A 25,338-nucleotide genomic window follows, 5' to 3' on the forward strand; every position below is an offset into this window, starting at 1 on the left:
ACTGAGGTAATTATGCGAATGTCTAGTGGTATACTAAACTCTCACAGAACAATTGATACTATTTTTCCCACTACTAGTATTATTGCCATTGCATATCCGACCTAAAGCCTGTTGTCCAACTGTTTTACAGAAGTGACCACAAATGCTAATCAACATACATCATATACCAGTAAAGGATGCACGAAGCTGTCAGAGAGGACAAAGTAGTAATCAGACACATTCATGTGACCACATGTAAGTAGCAGACTGTGAACAGAGAAAGCAAAGGCTAGAAGGAAGGATCTGCTTAGAAGCATAAGAGCTGGAAAAACTTGCAGAACAGGAGGCTGATTGTGCCTGAGGCAGGGGAGGGCAGAGACCGCAGGAAAAGGGCTGAGTTGACAGGAACGGGGTCCCAGGTGGTCCAGGGCTGAGGGGTCAGGCCACGTGTGACAGAACCCATTAGAAAACGGAATGACTGGGCAACACAACCTTCCTTCCCCCTCTAGAATTCATATGGAATTATATCTGAAATGGTTTCATCCTGTTTCAAGTGCCAAATCTTTTTCCTAATTCCTATAAACAGATGGGATCTTTCCCTCTGAAACACCATAATGATTTGCTTGTGTTGCTTTTCTAACATTTACTCTCATGTAGCTCAGCAGACACTTATTGAGTGCCTACTGTATGCAGGCAGCATCTTGAGTACTGGAAGACCATGAAAGACACTTACATAGATCCCTCTGTTTAGAAGACAGATCATACAGTAAACACAACACTGAATAAACTGTCTTATACATTTGAAGGTGATCAGTACGATGGAACTAAACAGTATGTGGGTCAGAATAAGAAAAATGAGTGAAGAAAGAAGTGAGGGTGGCAGCTGGTTTTTTAAATCAACAGCCTCTTTGAGAAGGTGGCATTTAGACAAAAGTTTCAAGGAGAACGTGTTAGAACTAAAATGATGTCCAGAATAACATCATTCCTACATCAAAGGTCCTAGTGTGGGAGGGAGTTTGGCTGGATTTCAAGGAAAGCAGATGGGTTGGTGGGGCAGGATTACCATGAATCAGAGGACAATGATAAGAAGTGGTCAAGTCAGAGGGATAAGATAGAGAATAAGGGTCAGGGATCTGTGGGGGGCTTCGGGGATAGCAGGGTGAGTGGAGGTCAGGTAGGGCCTCATGGGTCACTCTAAATACTTTGTCTTTTATTCTCATTTTGGTGGGGGTCATTGTAGGGTTTCCAGCAAAGAACTGGCACTATCTGGCTTAGGTTTTTAAAAAAAGATCACTTCGAGTGCTTGGTTCTAAATAGACCATGGGGTTGCAGGATTAGAGGCAGAGAGAGCGTTTAAGAAACTATTGTGCCAATATGGTGGTGATTCAGACCAATATGGCAGCAGGAATGGTGGGGAGAAGAGGGCAAATTCTGGGCCAATTTTACAGCAGACACAACAGATTTTCTGGGAAATAGGATGAGAAAAAGGGAGAATTAAAGATGGCCTGAGGATGTGGCGTTCCCATCCACTGAGATGACTCATATCATAACTTGCCTTGAAGTATATTTATCTGTGAAAAGTTTTCTATACCAGAGCCTAGAATTTGGAGTTAGATCTGACTTCAAATCCTGCTTGTTTACTTGCTAGATGTCTGACCCCGTGGAAATCACTTAGCTTCTAAAGTCTTAGTTTTCTCTTCAGTAAAATGGGTTAAAAAGGCCAACAGTCCAGGTTTTCTGTATGGGGTAAGTGAGATGAGACATGCAAAGCATTTCACAAAATAACGTCATACGTAGCAAATGCTTGTTAAATGAGAGATGTGCTCTACTCTTATTCTTAGCACACTTACTGCTTTCATTTCACATGTTCTATGTCTACTACTGGGTTACATTCTTGAAAGAAGGCACCATCCTATTATTATTTTTTTTTCTACAGAAGTAACCTGTACTGTATATAGAGTTAGTATGTGTTTTCTCGCTGCAGTAATCATGGTCTGGCTGATAGGAGGCTGTGGATGGGGAACCGGGTATCAGAAGGGACGAAAGATGCAAAATGCCTTTTCCTATTCACATCTGAAGACGGTAAAAATTGTATATATTTTCCTCTTTAGCCCTACAAGGATTTTAAACTTTAAGTCTGGAATGTGTTGGTAGAATAATGCAAGTTGAATTTCCACCCCTTTCTTCTGCATTTGTATTCACCATGACCCCTTTTGGGTTTTTCTCTGTTTGCCAATTCTTTCCTTTTACTCTATGTAATTTCATTTGGTCTCTAAAGTATGTCAACCTTGATATAAGAATTGCTGAAAATTGTTCTTGTTTTAAAAGAAGCCTCTTTAAATTTGCTTAAGTCATTGTGAAATCTGTTCGTCTCTCCCAAGCTTGGAGCAATCCTCTCCGACTTGACACCATATGTAAATTTAATGAGCATTCACTCACTTTCTACATCCAGGTCATTGGGTCATTGATTCTTATTTCCCTTTGTGCTTTTAGAGTAAAGAGACCATCTCAATCCATCTTCTCCAGTCCTGCTATCTATGGACAGTATTTTTCTATTTCCATTGCACTTTTCGGATAAAAGCATCCTCATTTTCAATCTACTTTTAAAATGGGAAATATTTTATTTCACAAGATGTAACTCTCTCTCTCTCTCTGTCTCTCTCTCTTAAAAAAACTAGTTCTCACTTTTTCTCTTCCCATTCTAAAAATACATATGTAATTTTAGGAGTTTTCTTTTTTCTTTTAATAATGGCCTTGAAACTATCCATATTGAACATGACTCAGTATTTCATCAAAATCACTCAGTTCTTGAATGCAGAGCCACAGAAATTAGTATCTGGTTTGCTGGTTCCTAACGTGTATAATCTTCTCTACCCCTACAACACAGTTCTATATAAAAAGTTATTTAAAGTGTAATAAAATTACTATGTGGGAAGAGTAACAAAAAACAGAAGTGAGAATAATTAGAATAATTATTAAGGGAATAATTATGAGAGATGATCAGATAGTGAAGCACTGGTGCAATGAGAGGTTGACTGTTGCCAGAGGTTAATGTAGCCTAGTAATGGGGATCTTCAGGGAGAAAAGCCCAGAAGGCAAGGAGCTTTCATTAAGCACTACAGACTCTAATTTTTTTTTTAAGTGCTACATGGTAAAACTCTAGTTTCTATCTTCTAGTTCCTAAAACAACCTTTTCTGAAATGTCCTTATCTGTTGCATTATTTCCATCTCTACCATACCTACAAGAATATTTTTTCTAGAAAACTATTTATTTATGTTACTCCTCCAACTGAAACTCTTCATTGGTTCCTCTTGGCCTGCTGGATAAAGTTCATGCTTCTTATTTTCATCTAAGAGGTCTTCCAAGTTCTTCCCAGCTCATCTCCCCAGCCTGTCTACTACCCCGAACCCTTTCTATTCTACAACCATGTCAAACTCCATGATGTGCCACTCATTCATCACTGTGTCCCTTTTCTGGGCCAGTTCTACAGAATGATCCTTGTTTTGCACTTTGGTCACTCCCTTTCCCCTTACCCCAAGACTGTATGCATCCTATACATATTTCTATCATAACTCCTAAGATTCTGAGGTTGGCATCCTTTACTTTTACCTAGCCATCACTTTCTTTTGGAAATCCTACTTCAAGTGAACCCAGGGGACCTACCAATTATGTGACCTGTCTCTCCCACCAGAGGATGAGCTCACGACCCAGGCCAGCCAGTCAGTGTCCACAGGAACTGTCCATCCCATGGACAGAGGGCCAGGGTTGCTCTATTACCAAATCAGAATAAATCATAGCTTTGGGGAGAAATAGGTAGAGATTCTGTTGTGAGGGAGGCAGTTCACTCTTTCTCTGAGTTCATTAGGATCACAGGCTTGAGGACTCACTAGCCTACATTTGCTTGGGGCCACCTATCTAAGAATCATCTAGAAATTAAGTCAGAGGCAAAGAGCCAAGAAGCTGATGAAAGGTAGATTTCTGATGACATTGTTAAAAATCTGGATTCGACCATTCCTCAACATAACACTACATCTCAGACTTACCAGTTATTCAGCCAACAAATTCCTTTTTATTGCTTAAGATGGCTTGAGTTCACTTTCTACATGTAAAATGGAAAAATTGCTGTTAATACTCAAATGTTACTGCACTAACTTATCTATATGCTGTTTCTCCTTTGTGTCTTACTGGTTGTTAGGTTCCCAAGCACTCGGCACACGGTGCCTGGAACATGAGTTGGGGCTTACACATGATTTTGGAATGAATGCTCCAGCCAAGATTATTGATCAAACATGACAGTGGTTAAGAACGCTGGCCCTGGAACCTGATTTCCTGGGAAACATATTCTTGGATTGACCATGATTCAGTGTCCTAATCTTTAAAATGAGGACCATGAAAATAACAACCCCAAGAGGGGATTATGACAATGAAATTAATGAATGTATAGAGCCTCACACAGTGCCTAGCACAGAGTAAGCATTCAATAAATGTTAAGAGTTGATATAATTTAGGGCCGTACAATGACCTCCATCACTGGTCACACATCCCAGAACGACATGGTTTACCCATTCCATCCACAAAGTTAAATCAATGATTGCATATTACCCACATACTACCGTACTGATAGGAAGAGCCTGAGAGAAGCCAAATTGGACAACTGAAACTGAAACATGAACTGCACATAAAGGCCTGAGATTATCAAAATGAAGCCCCTGAGATTACAGCCAAATTGCTTTGATCTTTTTGTTTCCACATTCACATTGAAGATTATTTTTCAGATATGCCAGCAGGTACCTTGGCCATTATTTTTCACTACATTTTTAGAAGTTTGATTTTGGCACCATGTGGGTGAACCCAAACAATGAGGGCCCATCAGGAAAGCATGATAAACAGGCAGACAGAAAATCAATAAGGATACAGAAGACTTGAACAATTCTATCAACCAACTTGAGCTAATTGGCATTTATAAAACACTCCAGCCAACAGTGGAATACACATTCTTTTGAAGTGCCTATGGTATATTTACCAACAGAGACTAAATTCTGTGCCATGAAATAAGCCTCAAAAATCCTAAGAAGATGCAAGTCATAAGAATTATATTCCACTGACCACAATAGAATTAAATAAGAAAGGAATAACAGAAAATTTTCTAGAAAATCTTCAAATATTTATAAACTACATAACACACTTTGAATAATCCATAGATCAATTAATAAATAAAATGGGAAATCAGTAGTTTTAAAGTGAATGAAGATGAAACCTCTATAAATCTAAAACTAACAATGAATATATATATGTTCATGTATAACTGAAAAATTGTGCTCTACATCGGAATTTGACACAACATTGTAAAATGATTATAAATCAATAAAAATGTTTAAAAAAATCTAAAAGTAAAACATGCCCTAGGCAGTATACTTTGGAGGAAATTTATAGAATAAATGCCTGAATTAGAACAGATAAAAGTTTTCCAATTAACGACTTCAGCTTGCACTTTAAGAAAGTAGAAAAAAAGAACCAGCTAAATCCAAAATATACAGAAAAAGGAAATAATAAAGATTAGGGAGGAAATCTAAAAAACAGAAAGTCAGAGCAAAATCAATTAAACTAAAAGCTAATTTTTGAGACTAAAATGAATAAACTTCTAGCTAGCCTAACCAAGAGAAAAGGGATAGACAAAAATGAACAATATCTGGAATTAAAGAAGTGATGTTATTAGAGATTGTATGATTACTAAAGAATGGTATGAATATAACATGTACAATGCCAGTAAATTAAACTTCTCAGTTAAAATGAGCCAAAACTATGAAAGCTCACTCAAGAAGACATAAACAATGAGAAAAACTCATTATATATTAATTAAATTAAATTATTAGTTAAATATCTTCCCACGAAGGAAATTCTAGGCCCAGGTTGCTGTACTGGTAAATTCTATCAAATATTTAACAACAACAAAAAAATACATTCTACACAAATTATCCCAGAAAATGGAAAAGGAGGGAATAGATTCCATTCTATGAGGTTAGCTTTATAGTGGTAACAAAACTCAACAAAGATATTACCAGAACAGAAAATTATAGAACAATATTCTTCATGAACATACATGCAAAATTTCTAAACTTTTTTAAAGTAAATTGAATCCAATAATGCATGAAAAATACATTATGACCAAATGATACTCTGTCCCAGGAATGTAAAGATAGCATAGCATTCAACAATCTATCAATATAATTCACCATATTAACAAACTAAATAAAAAACAAAAACAAAAAACATGATCATCTTGATAGATTGGGGAAGAGTATTTGATGAAATCAGTACCCATTTTGGATGGATACTCTCAGCAATGTGGAATACAAGCTCTTCATCCTGATAAAGAGTATTTATAAAAATTTAAAAACAATATCCTACCTAACGATGAAAGACAATGAAAAAATAACCACAATATTCCAATTAAAAGTGGGCAAAGGACACGAAAAGACATTTTTCTAAGAAGACATACAAATGGCAAAAAAAGTTATTTGAAAAAAATGTACATCAGCAATCATCAAGAAAATGCAAATCAAAGCCACAAGGAGGTTATCACTTCATACCTGTTATGATAGCTGTTATCAAAAAAGCAAGCGACAACAAATGCTAGGGAGGATGTGAAGAAAAGAGAACGCTTCTGCAGGGTTAATGGGAATGTAAATTGGTACAGCCACTGAAGACAATATGGAAGTTCCTCAAGATACTAAACACAGGACTACCATATGATCTAGCAATCCCTTCCTGTATGTCCAAAGGAATTTAAATCAGTATCTCAAGGAGATGTCCACACACCCATGTTTCTTTCAGCATGTCTTCACAATAACAAAGACATAAAAGAAAATCTAAATGTCTCTCAACAGAGGAATGGACTACGAAAATGTGATAAATAACTGAATATTATTCAGCTATAAAAAAAAAAAAAAAAGAAGGAAATCCTACCATTTGTAACACCACGGATCAACGTGGAGGTCATTATGCTAAGTAAAATACAGATACTACACGGTATCACTTACATGTAAAATCTAAAAAAAAAAAAAAAGCCAATTTCATAGAAACAGAGAATAGAGTGACGGCTGCCAAAGGCCAAGGGAGGAGGGAAATGGGGTGAAACAGGTCAAAGGGTACACATTTTCAGTTATAGGAAGAAGCACTTCTGATGATCTAATGTACAGCGTGGTGACTACGGTTAATAACACAGTATTGCATTCTTGAAATTTGCTGAGAGTAGATCTTAGGCATTCTCACCACCCCAAAAGTTAACTATGTGAGATGATAGATGTGTTAATTATCTTGATTTTGGCAATCATTCCACAACGCATACATATATCCACTCACCACATTGTACACTTTAAATGTATACAATTATATTTGTCAATTATTCCTCAATAAAGTTAAAAAAGATACGTGGCTGGAGACAAAGAAGCCAATGCCCTTTGTGATGATGGTCTTGAGCATCACGGCACAGTTGGCTACTGTATCACATTTGTAAACTAGTAAAGCTTTGCACCAAAATGTAGAAAGGGTACAATAATAACCATTGTACGTTCCTTTTTTCCTCTTGTTTTGATTCTTAACCTTCTTGAATAAATTCAAAATTACTCATAGATATGAAATCTGGAAAAAATGTTAATATATGTGTAAAAGTACATCTAAAACATGCTTAATCAAGATAACATTTTCCTGATATTATTTATAAAGGAGTAAAATTGGCATTTACCAATAGTCTTTTAGAATTAGTAGTAGGTGGGAAGTAAATACAGACTTGTCTCCAAACTCATCTCAGGCTAATATAATAAATTATTTTCTGCATTATATTTTAAGTGTCAATACAGTTGAATGAACTGAATGTGCATCCAGTAAAATCTAGCCAAAAATCCCTCATATATAAACATTTATATTTAAGCAATTATTTAATATTTAAAATATATTAATACCACATATTTTAAATATGGTCCTATACTTCCTCTTACTTTATAAAACATCAAAAATACCCTTTTTGAGCCAATGCAATGATCAGTGACTTGAGAAGATATTTTCTAACACAATTTATACTTTTACATATTAGAGCATGCAGTATTAACCAATAATCATTGAGACAGTCATATCCTGGGGACAAAACCAAATATCCAAATTACTGCACCAAAGAATTCTGATGAATCATTATTTGACCTCTAGTCATAAACCTGAATGCCCTGTTTTTTTCAGGGAAAATCTTAGCAACTTTTTAAAAAAAAACTTACAGTATTATTAAGTCAATAAAGTATGTAGAAATCCCAGTAAGTGCAATTCAATCTACACCAAAGACAACGTCGATTTTTAACACTATTTTAACAATGATTAAGTGACTCCTAAGTCTTAAGTGCTGAGATGTACATGCTCATGTTAAAAATCAGAACAACCTAGGGATAGAGATATAAGGAAAAATTCTAATCCAAGTAACAAGGAAAAAACAAATTCGTAACTGCCCTGATTTCTACATCTAGGCATTGATCCAGAATCTTTGCCATTCAAAGTCTAGTCTTTAAATTTTCATTTATTATGCTTATTATCCAAGAAACACGCTTAATTCCCTAAATCTCCCTTAAATAATGTTTATAAAATACATATGTCATATCACTGTCTACACCTATTTGCATCAGCCTATCAAAATAAGTATTTAAGGGGCATTGGTGGAAAATAATTTGTCACTATATAGGTCAGCTCTCCTATTAATAATAATAAAAACTAACATTTACATAATACCATTTGTACAGCAGTTTCATATCAAGTCTCCAAACGTTTATTCATTAATACTGCCAATATTTCTTTGCATTATTTGGCAAATATTCACATCTCCACTTTACTGATTTACAAAGCAAAGCCCTAACTCATAAAATGATTTGAACCTAGTGACTTTATGTTTTCTAACTCATTCCATTTCTATCTGTGAGGGAGAAGAGAAAAACACAATACATCTAGTATGAAATAGTTTGGTTACCCCAAGGTAGTGAAATATCCAATGGGCACTCGGGTCTTAATTTATTCCCACCTTCTTATATGCGATCCAGTCAAACACCCTGTCAATATCTGTTGCCCGTATCACTTCCTGTGATACTGGATGGGAACTGGCCAAGCCGTCAAGCAGCATCACTTCGTGCAGAACATCCGTCAGAAACCTCTGTTTTTCCTGCAATACAGTAAGTAGATGGGGCAACATCATAAGTGATTCACGGTTATGACAGAATGTTTGTGACAACATGAACAGAATGTGTGTGACTTCACTGATGACGCTCATTAGCCCGCGTGGCGAGACTTACCTCTAAAGAGAACCCAGGAAATAAAACGCCCCTTAAGTGACTTTAAAATGAAAGTGCTTGATTTGAGCACAGGAAACAAAATCAATGCGCTCCGATAGTCCCTAAGGTCAAACCGAATTTGAAGAGTGAGCACATAAATGGAATTGACTAAGCTGGCTTATATATTCTGCAGGTTCAGGACTAAAATTCCAGTCCCAAATAACCTTTTTTTTTTTTTTTTTTTAGTTTAGTTCAATATAAGAATAAAAACTAATTTCTAGTGCTGTTTGTTATTTCTAGTTTCATTGAACTCCTCTCTTTCCCTATTCCTCCCTCCTCTCTCTGCCTCTCTTATTTTCTCTCTAATACACACACACACACACACATTTATGTTCTCAAAGAATTTCAAGAGACCACAATGAATGATAAAAGGCATTATTGACATCAAACTACAATATCCGTGGATGTGGATGTGATATGTGAATTCAGAAAGTGGAGAGCAATAGAAATTAACAACCCATTCCTAGAAAGTAAAAACAGACAAAATCATGACCACTAGTCTATGCATTGTTCAGACATTAGTATTTGCTCTAATAAAAGCTGACTTGTTATGTTAGAAATAAGCTAAAGCAAAAGTACTTCTGTGTTGTTTTTGTTTTAAGACTCCTGCTTTAAAGAAACAGCCAGGGTTTTGTTAACAAAAATGCTGGCAGCTGTCAGTCCTCCTGGCCTCCTGCCTTTGCAGAGGGAGGAGGAGAGAAAAAAGAAGTTGCAGGAGATGACAAGGGCTAAACAGCCCCTAGACAGCTGGGACCTGAGTAGCATCATTACAGAGATTAAAGACTGCAACGCTCAAATTGCTCTAACTAATTCTGAACTCACTCCTGGAGCCTCCTAGTTTGGGGCCAGCAGATAAGCAACGCGTTATTTCTGAGTGCACTGTAATTTCAAGCTGAGAGTACGCCAATCCTGGATTTTAAACATTGGAAATGGAGACTAAATATACTAAGAAGAAACGGTTGACAAGGCATATACATGTGTGTAATTTAAATCTGGCTTTAAAGAAACATTTTTGTTCATCATCATTTGCTCAGTAATTTAGATTGTTTAATCAATAACTTAATTAATTAGCCATCCAGCTATATACTGTAAATTTCATTTTTAGTAGCTTATTTTTATAGTCTGTAGAATATATATCTAATTTCTTTGGACTTTTGGTCTAAGAATTTCACATCAACGGTCTATGCTCCGTCAAAGAGATCTCTGTTGCAGTGACTGAACCAAAAGTCACCCTATGTCCTGGAAGGATGCTCCCAGACCCTAAGAGGCTGCAGTAAAAAGTACAAAGTGACAATGAATTAAGTGTCAAATAGTAATTAAACTAATACTGTATTTCTTCTCAAATCAAGTTCCTAATTCAAGATGAATTAAGGAGAGTGAAATTGGACCTTGCAATTTAAAAGATTTTTAATAATAAGACTGGTGTTTACATCACTCATTTTAAGTCCACTAAAAGGCAAAGGTAAGATCTCAAATAGCCTAGGTTTAGAGAATAAGAGAAAACCATATATTTCCAAAATAACATTTATAAACAGGTATGCAATCTTGTTACTTATTCAATTGTAAAGTGCACATTAAAGCTATTTGATACTGGAAATAATGAGATTCCCCTTTGTTTTTTAATCATGAAATGTATAATTATTTTTTAATATTTTCATTAATAAAAAATACCAACTGAAGATGTGATGTCCATTCTGAAGATTAAACAATATTCCGCTTTTCAAATAGCAGTTGCTCAATCCATATGTCACTCAAACATCTAACCAAAAATCACAATGTAAAATGAACTTGAAGTGAGACTTTATCTGAATCCTAACTACTAGTGTTTAGCAACAATAAATATCTATTGATCAGTATTAAAATTTAGTAAACATATCTTGGTTTGCTAGAGATGTGATTTTTTTAAATGGTAGAAAGCAAACTGGCTATGTAATTCTAAAAATAAAATCTAAGACAATGAATTTCAAAAATAAAACTTACCTGTTTAAGACAATGTAAGTTATACATGATATATTACTTCACGCTTCTGGAGAAAAATAGAAACAAAACTTTGCCTGGTCATAGGGGAATTTCAAAAGGCCATGTTTAAATTTAGCAGTATTAAGTCATTAGCTAGAGACTGATCTTCTACATTTTTTGAGAGAAGGACACTGTCTAATTGTCTAGTTAAGGGAAAAAGGGCATTAAAAGAAATAGAGAGGAGAACGGAAAGAAAGAAAGAAAGAAAGAAAGAAAGAAAGAAAGAAAGAAAGAAAGAAAGAAAGAAAGAAAGAAAGAAAGAAAGAAAGAAAGAAAGAAAGAAAGAAAGGGAGGGAGGGAGGGAGGGAGGGAGGGAGGGAGGGAGGAAGGGAGGGAGGAAGGGAGGGAGAAAGAAAAGACTGGCAGAAGACACAAGGCTCAGAAGAGTGAGCTATATTCTTACCCTAAGTTGAGGGGTAAAAAGAAAAATTCTAGCCAGAGGCAAACCCAATTTAACAAAATTACAAAGAGTTTCCAGAAGAGAAGGTGTAATTTTTTATAAAAGACCTGTGTCACTATAAAATAAATGATCTTAACTTATCAGTCCCAGCCTGGGGACCTCCTCCTCCCCCTCTTCATCACCACCACCAATAACAGCAGAAAATACTAAGTATTGGTTCATTGCCTATTGTTGACCTGACGCTAAAAAAGTTTAAAAATAAAGCTAAAGAAACCCTGGCGCTCATGTGAGATAAAAGATCAAACAAAATAGCTGCAGTGAACAAAATTAACAGTTTTATCTCTCTTTTAAAAAAAAATTTACACTTTTTTTTTTTGGAGGGTGGTATTAGGTTTATTTATTTACTTATGTATTTTTAATGGTGGTACTTGGGATCGAACCCAGGACCTCGTGCATGCTAAGCACACACTCTACCACTGATCTACATACATATATATGGGGAGGTACTAGCGCCAACTTGGTTTTACAGTTTTACACCCTTCCCCAACCCAGTCTTCTCTTCCAGACTAGAAGTGCTAAGGAATTTTGAGACCAAAACATGGTCAAGCAGAATTATTTATGGAAAGTTTAATGGGAGAAGCAGAATTTGATTTGATCCTTGAAGTAACTGCTGTGTGTGTGTGTGCACATGCCTGTGCAGGGAATATTATATTTATGGTGCACAGTCAGCAGTTTTTACTCTATTCCGTAGTTTAAGGACACTACAATAGGCCATTCTACCACTTTCAAAATGCAGAACAATAAGGTAAAATGGAGAACTTTAAAATCTGTTTATAAGAAGTTTATTGTTAACAGGAACGCTAAATCCTACCACTCTAATTCAGACACCTCTTGGAGGTGTTGCACACGTGCCTACATTTAAACAGTTCCAATAATATTAAATATGTGCGTCATTTTGTCCTGAACTGTTTTTGAAAATACACTGCATTTAGATTTTTGAAGAATAATGTAAAGGCTTTTCAGAAAAGTAAACAAAGTGAGTAAAGACACAGAGTTGAGAATCTCACGTGGAAAAGGAGAAAGCCACTATAACTTTATTCATTCATTCATTAAACAAATATGTATTAAATTTCCTATTCAAGGCCAGATAATGTTTTGGGAATAAATAGCTGGCAAAAACCTAGTCCCCAGTCTTAAGGAATTCAAAAGTAGAAGAGAAAGTACAAGAGAAAGACAGATAAACACCTAACTGTATTATAATAAGATGGATGTTATGAAACACAGAGGACGAAATGATTAATTAGTTCAGAAAAGGCTTCACAGAAGAAGTGACATTAAAGTGCGTTGTTGAAGGATGAAAGGTTACTCAGATGAATGTGGGAAGCAGCTAAAAAGGGCAAATCTAAGCAGAGAAAACATGAAAAAAAGCTAGTCTGCTTTTGAATCCTCTGTTATCAGGTGGAAGACTTTGGTCTTAATAAATAGGCAGTAGCAGGCATAATAACATAATAAAAGTAATGGCTTAGGAAAATTAACTTATCTGCGGTATACAGGGTGGCTTGATGTATGTCGAGACGGGAGACAGGAAGTGGCTACTGATGAATTGATGTATGTACAATAGTGATGATGCATTACAACAGGTGTTGCTGAAGGACTGTTGAATCTCAGAGATATTTTGAATGAAAAATCAACTGACACTGATGTCTTGGTCCCCTTAGTGGGTGATGGAGAGGAAGCACCAAAGAAATAACTACATGGAATGACTTGATGGAATTTTCTTTAAAGGTGTTGGGGCAGGTGGGGGAGAGCAACTGACAGAAACGGAGAAGTGGAAAAAATTTTGGTTTGAAGGGCGAGCTATAAAGATCCGTTGTAGACATGTTGCAAGGAAGGTAACAGAGAACATTTAAAAAGCAAGATGGTCCAGGAAATTGAAAGTCAAAGCCGAGGTCGAAGAGAAAGAGCAAGTGCTAAACAGCTTTTGGCAATAAATAGCAATTTGTATAGAAACATAAATGGGGTCTCAGAAAGAATCAGCCCTTTTTAAAAATTATTTCTTACAGTATTAGCATTTCCTATATTGGTATTGAGTAATACATGTGAGAGGAGTTATTAAGAATTCTTAGCACAGCATTAGATACACCAGAAAAAAAATAAATTCCTTGATGTCTCAAAGTGGCCTCTGCCTGAATGTGTCTGATCTGAATATGCCTGATCTACTCAGAGTCACGGAGATGAGCGGGAAGAGAGGATGCACTGTTGGAAGGGAGGGCTGTCGGCAAGTTCCTATAGAAAAGCTGACTCATTTTAGTGAAAAGTAATACCAGGCAGACACTTTTGTCTCTTGTCATCAGAAAAGAAAGAAAAAAAAAATCAAATAATCTGAATCGAGATCAAAAAAAAGTCAGATACATCAAACCAGATGAAGAAGATGAGAGCCAAGCCTGAGCCAATTCAAGTGGTGGTGAGATACTCACAGGCATGAAAAGACTGGAAAATAATCCTCAGGGAAGACGTGGGTGACATCAGAGCAGCCACAAGGACTCAGTTTTCTAGAAGGGTGGGTCTGAACATAAATGGCTCTGCTCTGGTAGAAAAGACAGGCACACTTCCTCTAGGCTAATGAAAGGGTCCTAATGAGGTGAGAAGCCCCATAAAAAGACCAGCAGGACCCCCAGGCAGGGCCACTACTCTCCTGCCAGCACCATCCAGTTCCTTGGCCCACAGGCTCTATCTCACTTTTTGCCTCTGAAATGGCTTACTTCTAGGAAAGTGAAACTTACCCCTAAAATTCTACTGGTTCCCTGAGCTCACTCCTGATTGGTTATTTCCTTCACTCCTGATTGGTGCATTTTCCTAACTTCTGATTGGCCCATTTGTAGTACTTCATTTGCATGAAGCTCACTCCTAATTGGTTAGTTCTCTCCCTCCTGATTGGTCCATTTCTACAAAGCTTGTTCCTAATTAGTCAATTTTTGTTATACCTTATTTACATATGATGTTGCAAAGTGTAAACTGGCAGCCTATAAAAGCCTGTGTAAACCTACAGACAGGGTCCAGAGCTTCGAATGTTAACTCCTCTGGGCTCGCTGGTGTAATAAACCTGAGTTCTCCAACCCTCTGAGTGCTGCTTGGTCTCTCGCCCGGATCCAGGTTGCTGTCACACCAAGCTGTAACACTGAGCTGTAACACGTTTTTCTGTAACACTAGACTGGAAGAAAAATAACCGCCACTCACTAGCTGTAGGACTTTGAACAAGTTACTCAGTCTTTTCAGACTCTCAGCATCCTCACCTGTAAACACACGTGGTTGTGTAATTTCAGTAAGATAATACTGAGCACCTGCTATATCCCAGATGGTCTGCCTAGTTCTGGAGATAAAAAGACAGAAAGACGTGGATCCAACCTTCAAAGATCCTATACTTGTAGAAGGACAGACAAAGATGAAAACAAATACTAAAATAGCACCTGCTATATGTAAAAATGGACATAGGTTCAGAACAGAGCAGGACTACACAGAAAAGGCTGAGGTTTGTTCTGCCTGGAAGGAAGAAGGAAAGCTTCTTTAAGGATGATTTGAGTTTTCTAGGAGGACACAACAGAAACGGGCATTTCAGACAGAAAGGATTATCTAGGAAAAGTCATAGAAATTTGAAACAGCGTGGCCTATCTGTGGGACTCCAGGCAGGGAGTATAATGGGTAAGTGGCTAGTGATTAGGGCATAGAGAGACAGGAACAAAATCATCCAGAATCCTCCACGCCAAGTTAGGAAGCTAGAATTAAGTGACATCGCCAGATCTACATTTAGAGGGATGACTATGAATGCCAGAAAGTAGACTAGAGTTTGGAGCAACTTGAAACAAAATAGGACAATACTGCCCAATCATGAACAAGGAGCACATAATATGGGCTTAATCTTTGTGATCACAAAGTATACCAATTAGTTCTCAAAAATTTAGTTCAATTTTGTGATGACCAATGGTGATCAAACAAGATATTTACTTTGGATTTCCAAAAGGTATGAATTGAATGTGGATTCAGACGTAAGTATAAACACAGATACAGAAGTAAATATGTATATAGATACACATATAGATAACCAAATAGATGTCAATACTTCCTTTTTCAGTATTTTCATTTGTTTATTTAAGGTACTGTCTTGTCTCAGTTTTTAATGTTGACAATATCCTCTTGGATACAGATAAAGGTACTCTTCTTATCCATGGAGTCAGCAAGAATGCTCTGAAGAAAATGATGTAAACAATGCAATCTAATTCCATACATGTTTACTGATTGTGTACGAAACCTCTGTATGTTCGAGACTGGGAAACAAAATGCATTTGGGACACAGTTCTTGCCTCCAAGCAACTCCCAATATGATGAGGAAGACAGATACATGTACAACTCATTAATGCTATTTGATGGGTAAAGTGTTTGTAGCCAAAGCACTATAGGAGTAGAGAATAGAGAGAAAGTTGTGCAAAAATGCTTTCAGTGTCTATGACCCTGTTGATTCGACCTCAACTGATCTATTAAAAAAAAAGAAGAAATAAGATATGCCATTTATATTTCATGTCTCTGAGAATCTATACCACCATGAGATAAAGACTTTTAAGATTTCATAGGTACAACAAAATGCCACATGAATCACTACTAATCTGAACCCCTTGCTGACACAGGACTAGAACAAGGGATATAGTTATACCTAGCACTGCGCATTTTGGCTGCTTCTCTCTTGTTCTTCATGATTTATTCAAATCATGACAAGTTAAAGGAGAGGAATACAATCAAAAATTGAAATGAGAAAAGCAAACCTACTGGGGAAAAATATTCTCAGGTTTAATTTATGTGATATGGTATCTCTGTGACTTGGCAACGCTCATCTTTTGTAAACACACAACACAACGCCATATTTGTAAAAATTAGAAATTATTTGGATTCTAAGTTTCCTAAAATATTAAAAGAATTTGACTATGTCAGTCATTTTTATCTACTTCATCCTATTTCTCTAAGATTCTAAATAGTCCAAAAGCATTTCAAGCTTTACTCAGTTGAAAGTTAGCTAGGTGTACTTGTGAAATACATCATTGTTTAGCTGATTAGTTAACACTTGATAGACTGCTAAATCATAAGAATAAATGAAATAAAACCAAGCTAGTGAAAATAAATTTTGCTCTATATAGTCATGTTCTTAAAAAATAACATTTCAAAATCGCATGTTTAAAATGCACACGCATAAGACGTTAATAATCATTCTTACGTGCAGCTTGTTAAAGCACTTACATTAAATTCAAAGTTAGGTAAACACACATATACAGTATGCATTGAAGAATAATTTTAGAAAGAATCACCGTTAACGCCTACAATGAAACAAGCACTGTGTTAAAATTTTACCTCTGTATTTGTTCCTATAACCTTCTGCAGAAAGTGGTACATGAACATAATAATCCAGGCAGATCTCTACTGACATAACATTATTCTGTGATTTCACACAAGCTTCACAATAAGTAACCAAAATATGTTCTATATGTTCTTTTAACTGTCAACCACATTTCATCCACTGCCAAGCCACAAATGCTCTAAGACGCCTTAGTCAACCCAGGAACTAAAAAAGCAATTATATCTATAAGCCTATTTAGATGACTTTATAAGCCTGTCACAACCCCAAATAACTCCCTGCACAAGTTTTTATGAACTGTTTGAGAGTATTCTCAAACATGACTAACACAGAGAAAGTGGGTTACACTGTGAATCTCTTCAATGACTACTTCCTTCGGCTGCCTTATGTTTTGTTTCTAACATCCAGGCTGAATGTGTCACCTCTCATGTTATCCAAGAGGTGACACAGCTAAGGGAAAATGAAACACAAAAAGTACTGCATTGTATTTAACTAAATCCTGAGCCTTCTTCATATTTACTCAAAAACCTTAATGATATAGCAATATTGATATGGCAGAAGTTTCAATCAGTTAGTCATTTACATATTCATTAATTATGATAATCCTGGGTTTTACAGAACAATCTTGAATGTGCTTCAAATAATGTCAATCACAGTAATAATTATGAACAGGTTGTCTAATTACACGGCTCATTCTGATTCTAGCAGACCCCGAAAAAAATCACAGTGAACAACCACCATATGCTGTGTGTTCTTAAAATGTTCATATCATTTAGCTTCCCTTTATTTTTTAAGATTTCTTGACATTTTTTTCCTTCTGTTTTCCTTCAAACACTTAACCAACGGAGTTTTATATATTTTTAATCTCCATATCCTTTTTAATTCAATGAGTGAGGTCCTATGTAGATACAAAAACTGTTATAATCTTTCATAAATGATCTGTTGACCTTCATTTCAGAATTTTAACTTTTGGCCAGACTTTTACTACCGAATACCTCACAGATGCTATACTTTGGGTTAAATGCTGAGAAATGATGGTAAAATAAACAGTCCTTAACCTGATGAAGCCTACTGTCTACTGGGGGAGATTTACTTCCTGCCCGTTGCTAGCTACCATGAACTCATACTCAATCATCTACATGTCACTTCAGGATCCTTTCTGTAGAGAGATGATAGTTTCTTCATCTTTTCAATAATTTATCTCTACTTTGGCAGTAAGAATCTTCCTCTATCTCCATGCTTAATTGTTTTGACAAGCTGGTAAGTCATTTCGATAAAATCAGACTTGCTAATCTTTTCTGATAGTCACACACTTGTTTCTCACATCCATCACGAGAAGTCTCTATGTTTTGCACACATTAATAATAAGCTAATCAAGGCACTATAATATTTGACTGATAAAATATAAGTCAGAGTATTTTTAAATACATACTGACTAATCATCTTAAATAAATTCAATTTTTATTTAAATCCTAACGGAAACCTTCTTACACCATTTGGAATAATTCCCCAAATAAGGTAATTAACCCCCAGAACTTATTAACACGGTTATCACGTAGTTAATTCATTTTATTTTATTTTAATTTGCGAAATAAATAATAAATCAACTGACCCTAATTCTGTAACAAAATTGTTATTAACTTAATGAAATGTATTAAATAACACATTTTTGTACTTTAATTTCAATATTTAGTGATATAAATGGTCAGTTCATTAAATAAGGTAGCCTAATAAAACTCTGCATTAGTTGCCAGATCATAGAAGCCTGCAAAGGTCCAAATAAAATAAAAAGCATTAATTTTTCTTCCAAATTTGAAAGATTTAGTGACCCATAGCAAACAACTCCAGAATATATAGAGCGTTATGGCCCAGAAAGTTAACCAATTCAGAAAGGACGTTTCGTATTTATTCCCAAAGCTTACGTATTATTATATCTCAAAATCAACTACCATAATATTCATGAATTGATTGTAAAACGAGCAATGAAAATCTTCACAATTCAGGGTGCAAAATCTGGACTAGCAATCCATTTCTAAGTGCAAAAATATTAAATTACCATCATTCCAGGATCATTCAGAAGTATCACGTGAAGGCGATTTCTTTGCTCTTATTAATTTTTAATATATGATTCACAAGCTATTCCAAAGGGGAATCATTTTTGGTAAAGTTGGTACTATTATACTTAAGTATAATATACCTAACAGTAATAATAATATTGAGAATAAAATAATGAGAATAAAAATTTGACTCTTAAAACTACGGCACAGGGATGTCAGACATATTTTGAAGGTAGAGAGAATCAAAGTCTTACAGCTATTAAGTGTGAAGAGAATCAAAACTTCAATCCACGGGACAGGCAGAACAAAAGGACTCGCACTTCATTCCAGGAAACTGTAAAGCAACAGCACTGTGACAAAAATAATTTAATTAAATTGGTAAAACAGATCTATGAGACTCTGAGGACACTGATATTTGATATTCATCTCTGCTCCCCATCTCTCGCAAAGAACTAGCAAAAATTGAGCAGCCAATAAAATGTTTGTTCTATATTGAAAAAATGAACAAGTCAATATAGATTAATCCCCGGAAATAATTTGTCAACTGGGGACCAAAAAATGCCAACAAAATGCTTAGCAATGAATAGAATATCATTTTGTCCTGAGAAGCCGAAGTATGTTCAGGCCTGGGAAGTGACAAAACACAACAGCTCTCAAAAGAAGCCAAAGAGTCCAAGAAAAGCTCCTTATTATCTTAAAAAGTAAGGTAAAGAAAATTTGTTTGAAAATTTTCATTTTCAAATTAGTCTTCTTCAGTTGCGTATTGCATTTAATCTCCTTCAAATTGGACTGACTGTGTGGATAGTTAGGAAGATAATGTAATCAAGCCAAGTTTTGCTCTGAAGGCACAAACTAACCTTATCCTTAATCAAAAAACTAGGGAAATAAATAATATCTAAATGAAAATATCCCACCATACCACCACCACCACCACCACTACACCCAAGAGAACAGAAGTCTTTCTTTTTAAAGGATTTATTTTCCAAGCAAAGCTGAAGACTTAGGGGAAGAATAGAACTTAACTGAGCATAAAAAATAAAATAAAAATCTGAGCAAATATTAGAGAACATATTTGAGCCATGTAATATAAAAATAATAATAGGTTGCTAAGTGTTCTTCCTGTTCCATCATTTGGCTAACCCTGTGAGATTTAACTCATTAAATTTCATTTTCCAAACATCTATGAATATGAACAGTGTGACTGAGGTTATGTATCTGTGTTTTTGAGCTCATAACCAGAACAACTTCTGACAGAGACTTGGTTGGTCAACCAAAAGCCACCACCTCAAAAAAAACAAAAAAACAAAACTCTACATTGACCTACACCTCTTAACTGAAGCTACCACACTAAAGGGAAAACGCAGTATATATTAAGAAAGTAATATGTAGCAGGTTAGTACTAATATTACCGTGAGGTTTATTTAGTCCATAGAAATTGGAAAAATGAATGCCTTATTTTAAGTACTTGAGAATTCTTTGAATGAATTGATAAACAGAATGAATTAAATGTATGACTGAATGGAATGGCAAAAAAAGAAGGGCAGCAATCCACCAAGCTAGTGTATATAAAATTAATGATCACAGCACTCAAGAAAGGCATCTCTGAACTATAAATAAAATATGGAGAAGAGAAAATAAAATGATTAAAGGAATTAATTGGGCACAGGTGGGTTTGAAGTAGAGCAAAGAAAGCATTTCCACATATCCTAATTTTTAAAGACAAATATGACAAAAGATGACACTCCAATCATTAGAAGGGATTTTATTTCATCAGCGCCAGGGAGAGGTAAAAAGCTAAAGATATAAATAGTTTCAAAGGGGGCTTACTTAAATTTGCGAATGGTGGATCCACAGAGATTATTTAGCTCAATGTCAAAACGTGTTCTACTCAAAGTCATCTTTTTGGATTCATAGCTGAGGAGAGGCGCCTGAGTGGTGGTAGTCTAACCATTACCATACTCTTAAACTCCTAAGAAAAATGGTAACAGAGAAGTGTACTTTCAAGTTACCTAGCAGAATGTCTTTCTCTGTTTCACAGTGAATCCACACATGTAAAGTGTTTCACGGTTCACAGCAAATGCGACGTAAGTCTTCATTATTTTAAGTGTTATTTTTATTTATTTTATTTTACTATTTACTATTTATAATTATTATTATTATTAAGCGTTACTGGAGTAACTGAGGCAAAAATCTTCATCAACCTCAAATTATCTTACTGCTTTTTTGCTTTCTCTTGATGGGGAAGCTCTTTACATTTTTTGATTCATATCACTTGAACTCACTACTTTCATTTATCACATCCTTGTCCAGTAACATCTTAACAGTGCTAAAGTAACCTTGATGAAAAGGAAAAAAAAAAAGGGTCCCATAAAGTGCTACGGACTGAGACAGTCACTCCTTGCTCAGAAATGAGTTGTGTTCTAATGTCCTTTAAAACATACAGCTGCCTGGTTAAGGATGATTAATAATTAGAAAATTAATGATTATTCTTTGGCTGCCCTCTCGGTCCCCAGCTTTCCTTTTTGGTTGTACTTATGTTACAGGTCTTGCAGAGCAAATTCTTTTTAACACATCTGGAAAAACACTGAATAATTCATGGTGAACAGTTCATATATCATAGGAAGATAAACGTTTCTACCAGCGATGGTCAAAGTGACAGATTAAACTGGTATAATCTGCTTTTGCAAATAATAAATATTTGAGAACAATGATGTCAAACAGAACATTTCCTTATTTTGGTATAAGTTTTTGGCATCATCGCTTTTTTTGTTTATCAAGAAACGTCTAACCATTTTTAGCAAGTTGGAATATTTTGCTTACAAACTGCTCTTCCATAAGAAGGGAATGAATGGGTTAATTTTCCCTGCAATATTTCTAGATATGAAAAGACAGCATAGCATTATTGTTAGGCTCCAGATTCCACAACGGTTTTCTTCTTAGAAAGTGTCTAATCCTATCAATTTATTGGTTGCTTTTGAAATTCCTAAGAAGATGCAGGAAGACCTTGACACCATGCAAACCTGAATATGGCCTTTGGAAGAAATACTTTCTTCCAAAGGGAACGCTCATTTATCTTTTATCTCTAAGTTTAAAAATATACAAAACCTGAAACACTTAGTGTCTTTCTGAACGTCAATGGCTTTTTAAAAAATCATCCTTTAAGAACATACATGAAACTTCAATTTGCAGCTTTGTTTCAAATTTTAAAAATTCATACAGAAAAGAAAATGGGAAAAAAAAAAAAGAAAAGAAAATGGGAGGTACTGTAACTAAGAAAGCCTCCCAGATACATACCTGAACATACAGAAGTATATGTGAATATATGTGAATACTAATGAATTACGTTTGCTTTTCTTCCCTTTCTAAAGATACCTCACTTAATAAAAGTCGGTCTTCCATTTCAATCAGCAAATGAAGCAGACTTTCATTTTCTGAGATTTAACACACCTTGAAAACATGCTCTTTAAAAGTCTCCATTTTCCATACAACCGTGAGGCCAAGTCTCGTTTCTTATAAAAGAAATGCAAATGTAAACAGAAGTATGACTGTATTATCTGTACTTCAGTTGTTCTTTTATCCTCAGAAAGGTATCTGTGCCATCAAATTTCTAAATCAGTTCATGTACATCCACAATTAACAAATGCTCAGCCTTACTCATTCTTCTTCCTAACAGATAATCCCTCCCAGAGCTACCAGCTCACCAGTACAGGAGTTTGTAAAATGCACAGAATTGGTCCTAAAAGGAGGCGATGTCAACACAGTGAGTTATTGTGTTGCTTTATCAGCCTTGGGGAGAGTATCTTTAACACGTTAGTATAACAGAAGTAGTGCCTGTTTTCACTGTTCCTCTTTGCTAGAAATTCTTAGCATCTCTTCAGTCACCTTTAGATGGACTCCAAGTCTCTGGCCTGCTTCTTAACACTGGCATCTTTTTCGGATTATTTTGCATGCTCTTTGAATGTTAGTCTAACACTCAGTGCGTTGGGTCTATGACCATCAGAACTTCTCCTACACGGACTCAGAATTCAGACGTGGCCGATGAGACACACTAACGCTAAGGAAAAAGCAACCCATTCTCCCAGAATAGACGGCCACAGCTCCCCAGGTCCTCTCAAATGAGAAAAAAATAATTTTTTCTCTTTTCTTAAAAAAAAAAAAAAAGAAAGTCGATGTTTTCAGCACAAAGAGCAATTACTTTGCAGAGTGGTTAGGAGGGAAGTATAAGGGGACAGCCCAAAGAAGTCCATTTTAAAGACCGTGACCCCCAAACGACCCAAGCAGGCACTCCTTCTGCTTTTCTTCTAGACTTTCAATGTAAATGTCACTTTTAAGCTACTGACAAGGATCGAAAATTCCATAGACCCTTGGGATTAGCCATAGAAGCTTTTAAATTCAATCTGTGTCATTCATTTGAGAATAAAATCTCACCAACCAGTCGGAAACAATTGGATCACCTTCCAAATTACTGACTTCTCAGGAGTAGAATATTGTATGTGGATTTTTTTGTCGTAATAGACAAAATACAATTATATGGAAAATCATTTATATGTGTGTACATATACACATACGTATTTGGGATTCAGTATTTATAAGTTAAGATTTTAAAATAAATATTTAATTCCCAAAGGTTCATCTCTGACACCATACCTCCCCTGGACAAAAAAAATATATTGATATTGATGAATTACAGGCAATAGGACCAATATACCAACAACCACTGAAATGAATATTAACTAACTTTGAGAAGCACATGAAAGCATTTCCCCTACAGATGCTAAGTCAAGGACGGACTTAAGAAATGAACAGGTAAACAAGTAAAATATGAACCAAAACTTTTGTTTCTCTCTATTTTTCTATTTCCCCATCTCTGAATGTTTAGAGTGTTTATTATTGTTTAGAATAATTAAGCAGTGTATCTTAAAAAAAACAATTGAACTCAATAAACTCTGTGTATATTTCAGTTCACCAAAGATTTTCTCAACTTCTTTTTGAAGCAAAATAAAATAATTTAAGAAGTAAAGTGATTTTATTGCAATGCCTATTAAATTTAGCAGGTAATTTTTGCTGGAGCACATTAAAATGATACTGAGTCTAATGGCAGAATTCATTTTTACTATTTTAGTCCTGCCCATGATAAAAACAACTGAGAATATTTATCAAGGTTTTGGGCAATAAACTTTGAGATATCCTAAGTATTAATATAATGAAGTTTATTTGCATGATTCTCTATTAATAGTTATCTTTATGCCCAGGTATGTGTCCTCATAAAAATTTAAGGAGAATTCCCAGTCTGCAGACTTTATCAGTGTACAGTTATTGCTGTGTGAAGCGCCTTAGCATCCCAAACTATTTAATAAAAGAACATACACTCATGTTTAACAATTCTCATCTGAGCAGCATGTCCTTACAAGGCTACTTTCAGGAAACTAAAGGAAACATCTACAATATAGATACAAATTATAGTGAAAAAGCTGTGCAATATCCACAGGGGATATGATTTCATCTGCATCGGCACCAGGTCTGTAAAATAAGGAGTTCTTCATGGTTGTATCTTACTATTCATCCTTTTCCTATATTAAAACTCTTTTTATCATAGACTTTTTCAAATTAAAATGATCAAGAATTGTTGAAGATATTAACTCTGCTGCACGAATCTTTCCTTTCTTTTTCCCTTGGAGGAAATACAGTAAGATTTAATAAGACTGCTATCAATAGCATACAGTAACTTAATGCATCCAATAATGTCGCCATTAACAATCAGCTTTGATAAAATAACTTCACGCAAAAGGAATACTCGCCCCATGAAATCTCTCCCCAGTCCTGAGCTGAAGAAGTTGCTTCTGATGATCTTGACACTTCTGTTCAATGAATGAAACCTTGCACGAGGCTTGTGTTCCTATAGAATAGTCCACATTGCCAATATAATTAAGTACTAATTTGGTGAGACTGAGTCTAAATACAAAGATTGTAGAAATTTTTTGTAATCTATACATAGCTATTATAAATCTAGGGTGTCGAAATAGATTACTAGGGTTGGAAATGTTAGGGCTTCTATACATGAAATCAATGCCCCTTTCTAATGGAGCATTCATTATTTTCCAGGTCCCCGATGCCTGCTCACA

The 25,338-nt window shown here is 35.5% G+C and overlaps 1 protein-coding gene across 1 annotated transcript in view; it reads right to left on the minus strand.

The window, feature by feature from the left end:
* Window positions 1-25,338, minus strand: part of TRHDE (thyrotropin releasing hormone degrading enzyme) — a 331,294-nt gene that overhangs the window by 121,012 nt on the left and 184,944 nt on the right. The window contains exon 6 of the mRNA XM_074375395.1: window positions 9,036-9,173. Within this exon, the coding sequence (XP_074231496.1) occupies window positions 9,036-9,173 (138 nt within the window). The remainder of the gene's footprint in view (window positions 1-9,035; window positions 9,174-25,338) is intronic.

The sequence above is a fragment of the Camelus bactrianus genome, chromosome 12, assembly GCF_048773025.1.
Source record: "Camelus bactrianus isolate YW-2024 breed Bactrian camel chromosome 12, ASM4877302v1, whole genome shotgun sequence".
Classification (NCBI taxonomy): domain Eukaryota; kingdom Metazoa; phylum Chordata; class Mammalia; order Artiodactyla; family Camelidae; genus Camelus; species Camelus bactrianus.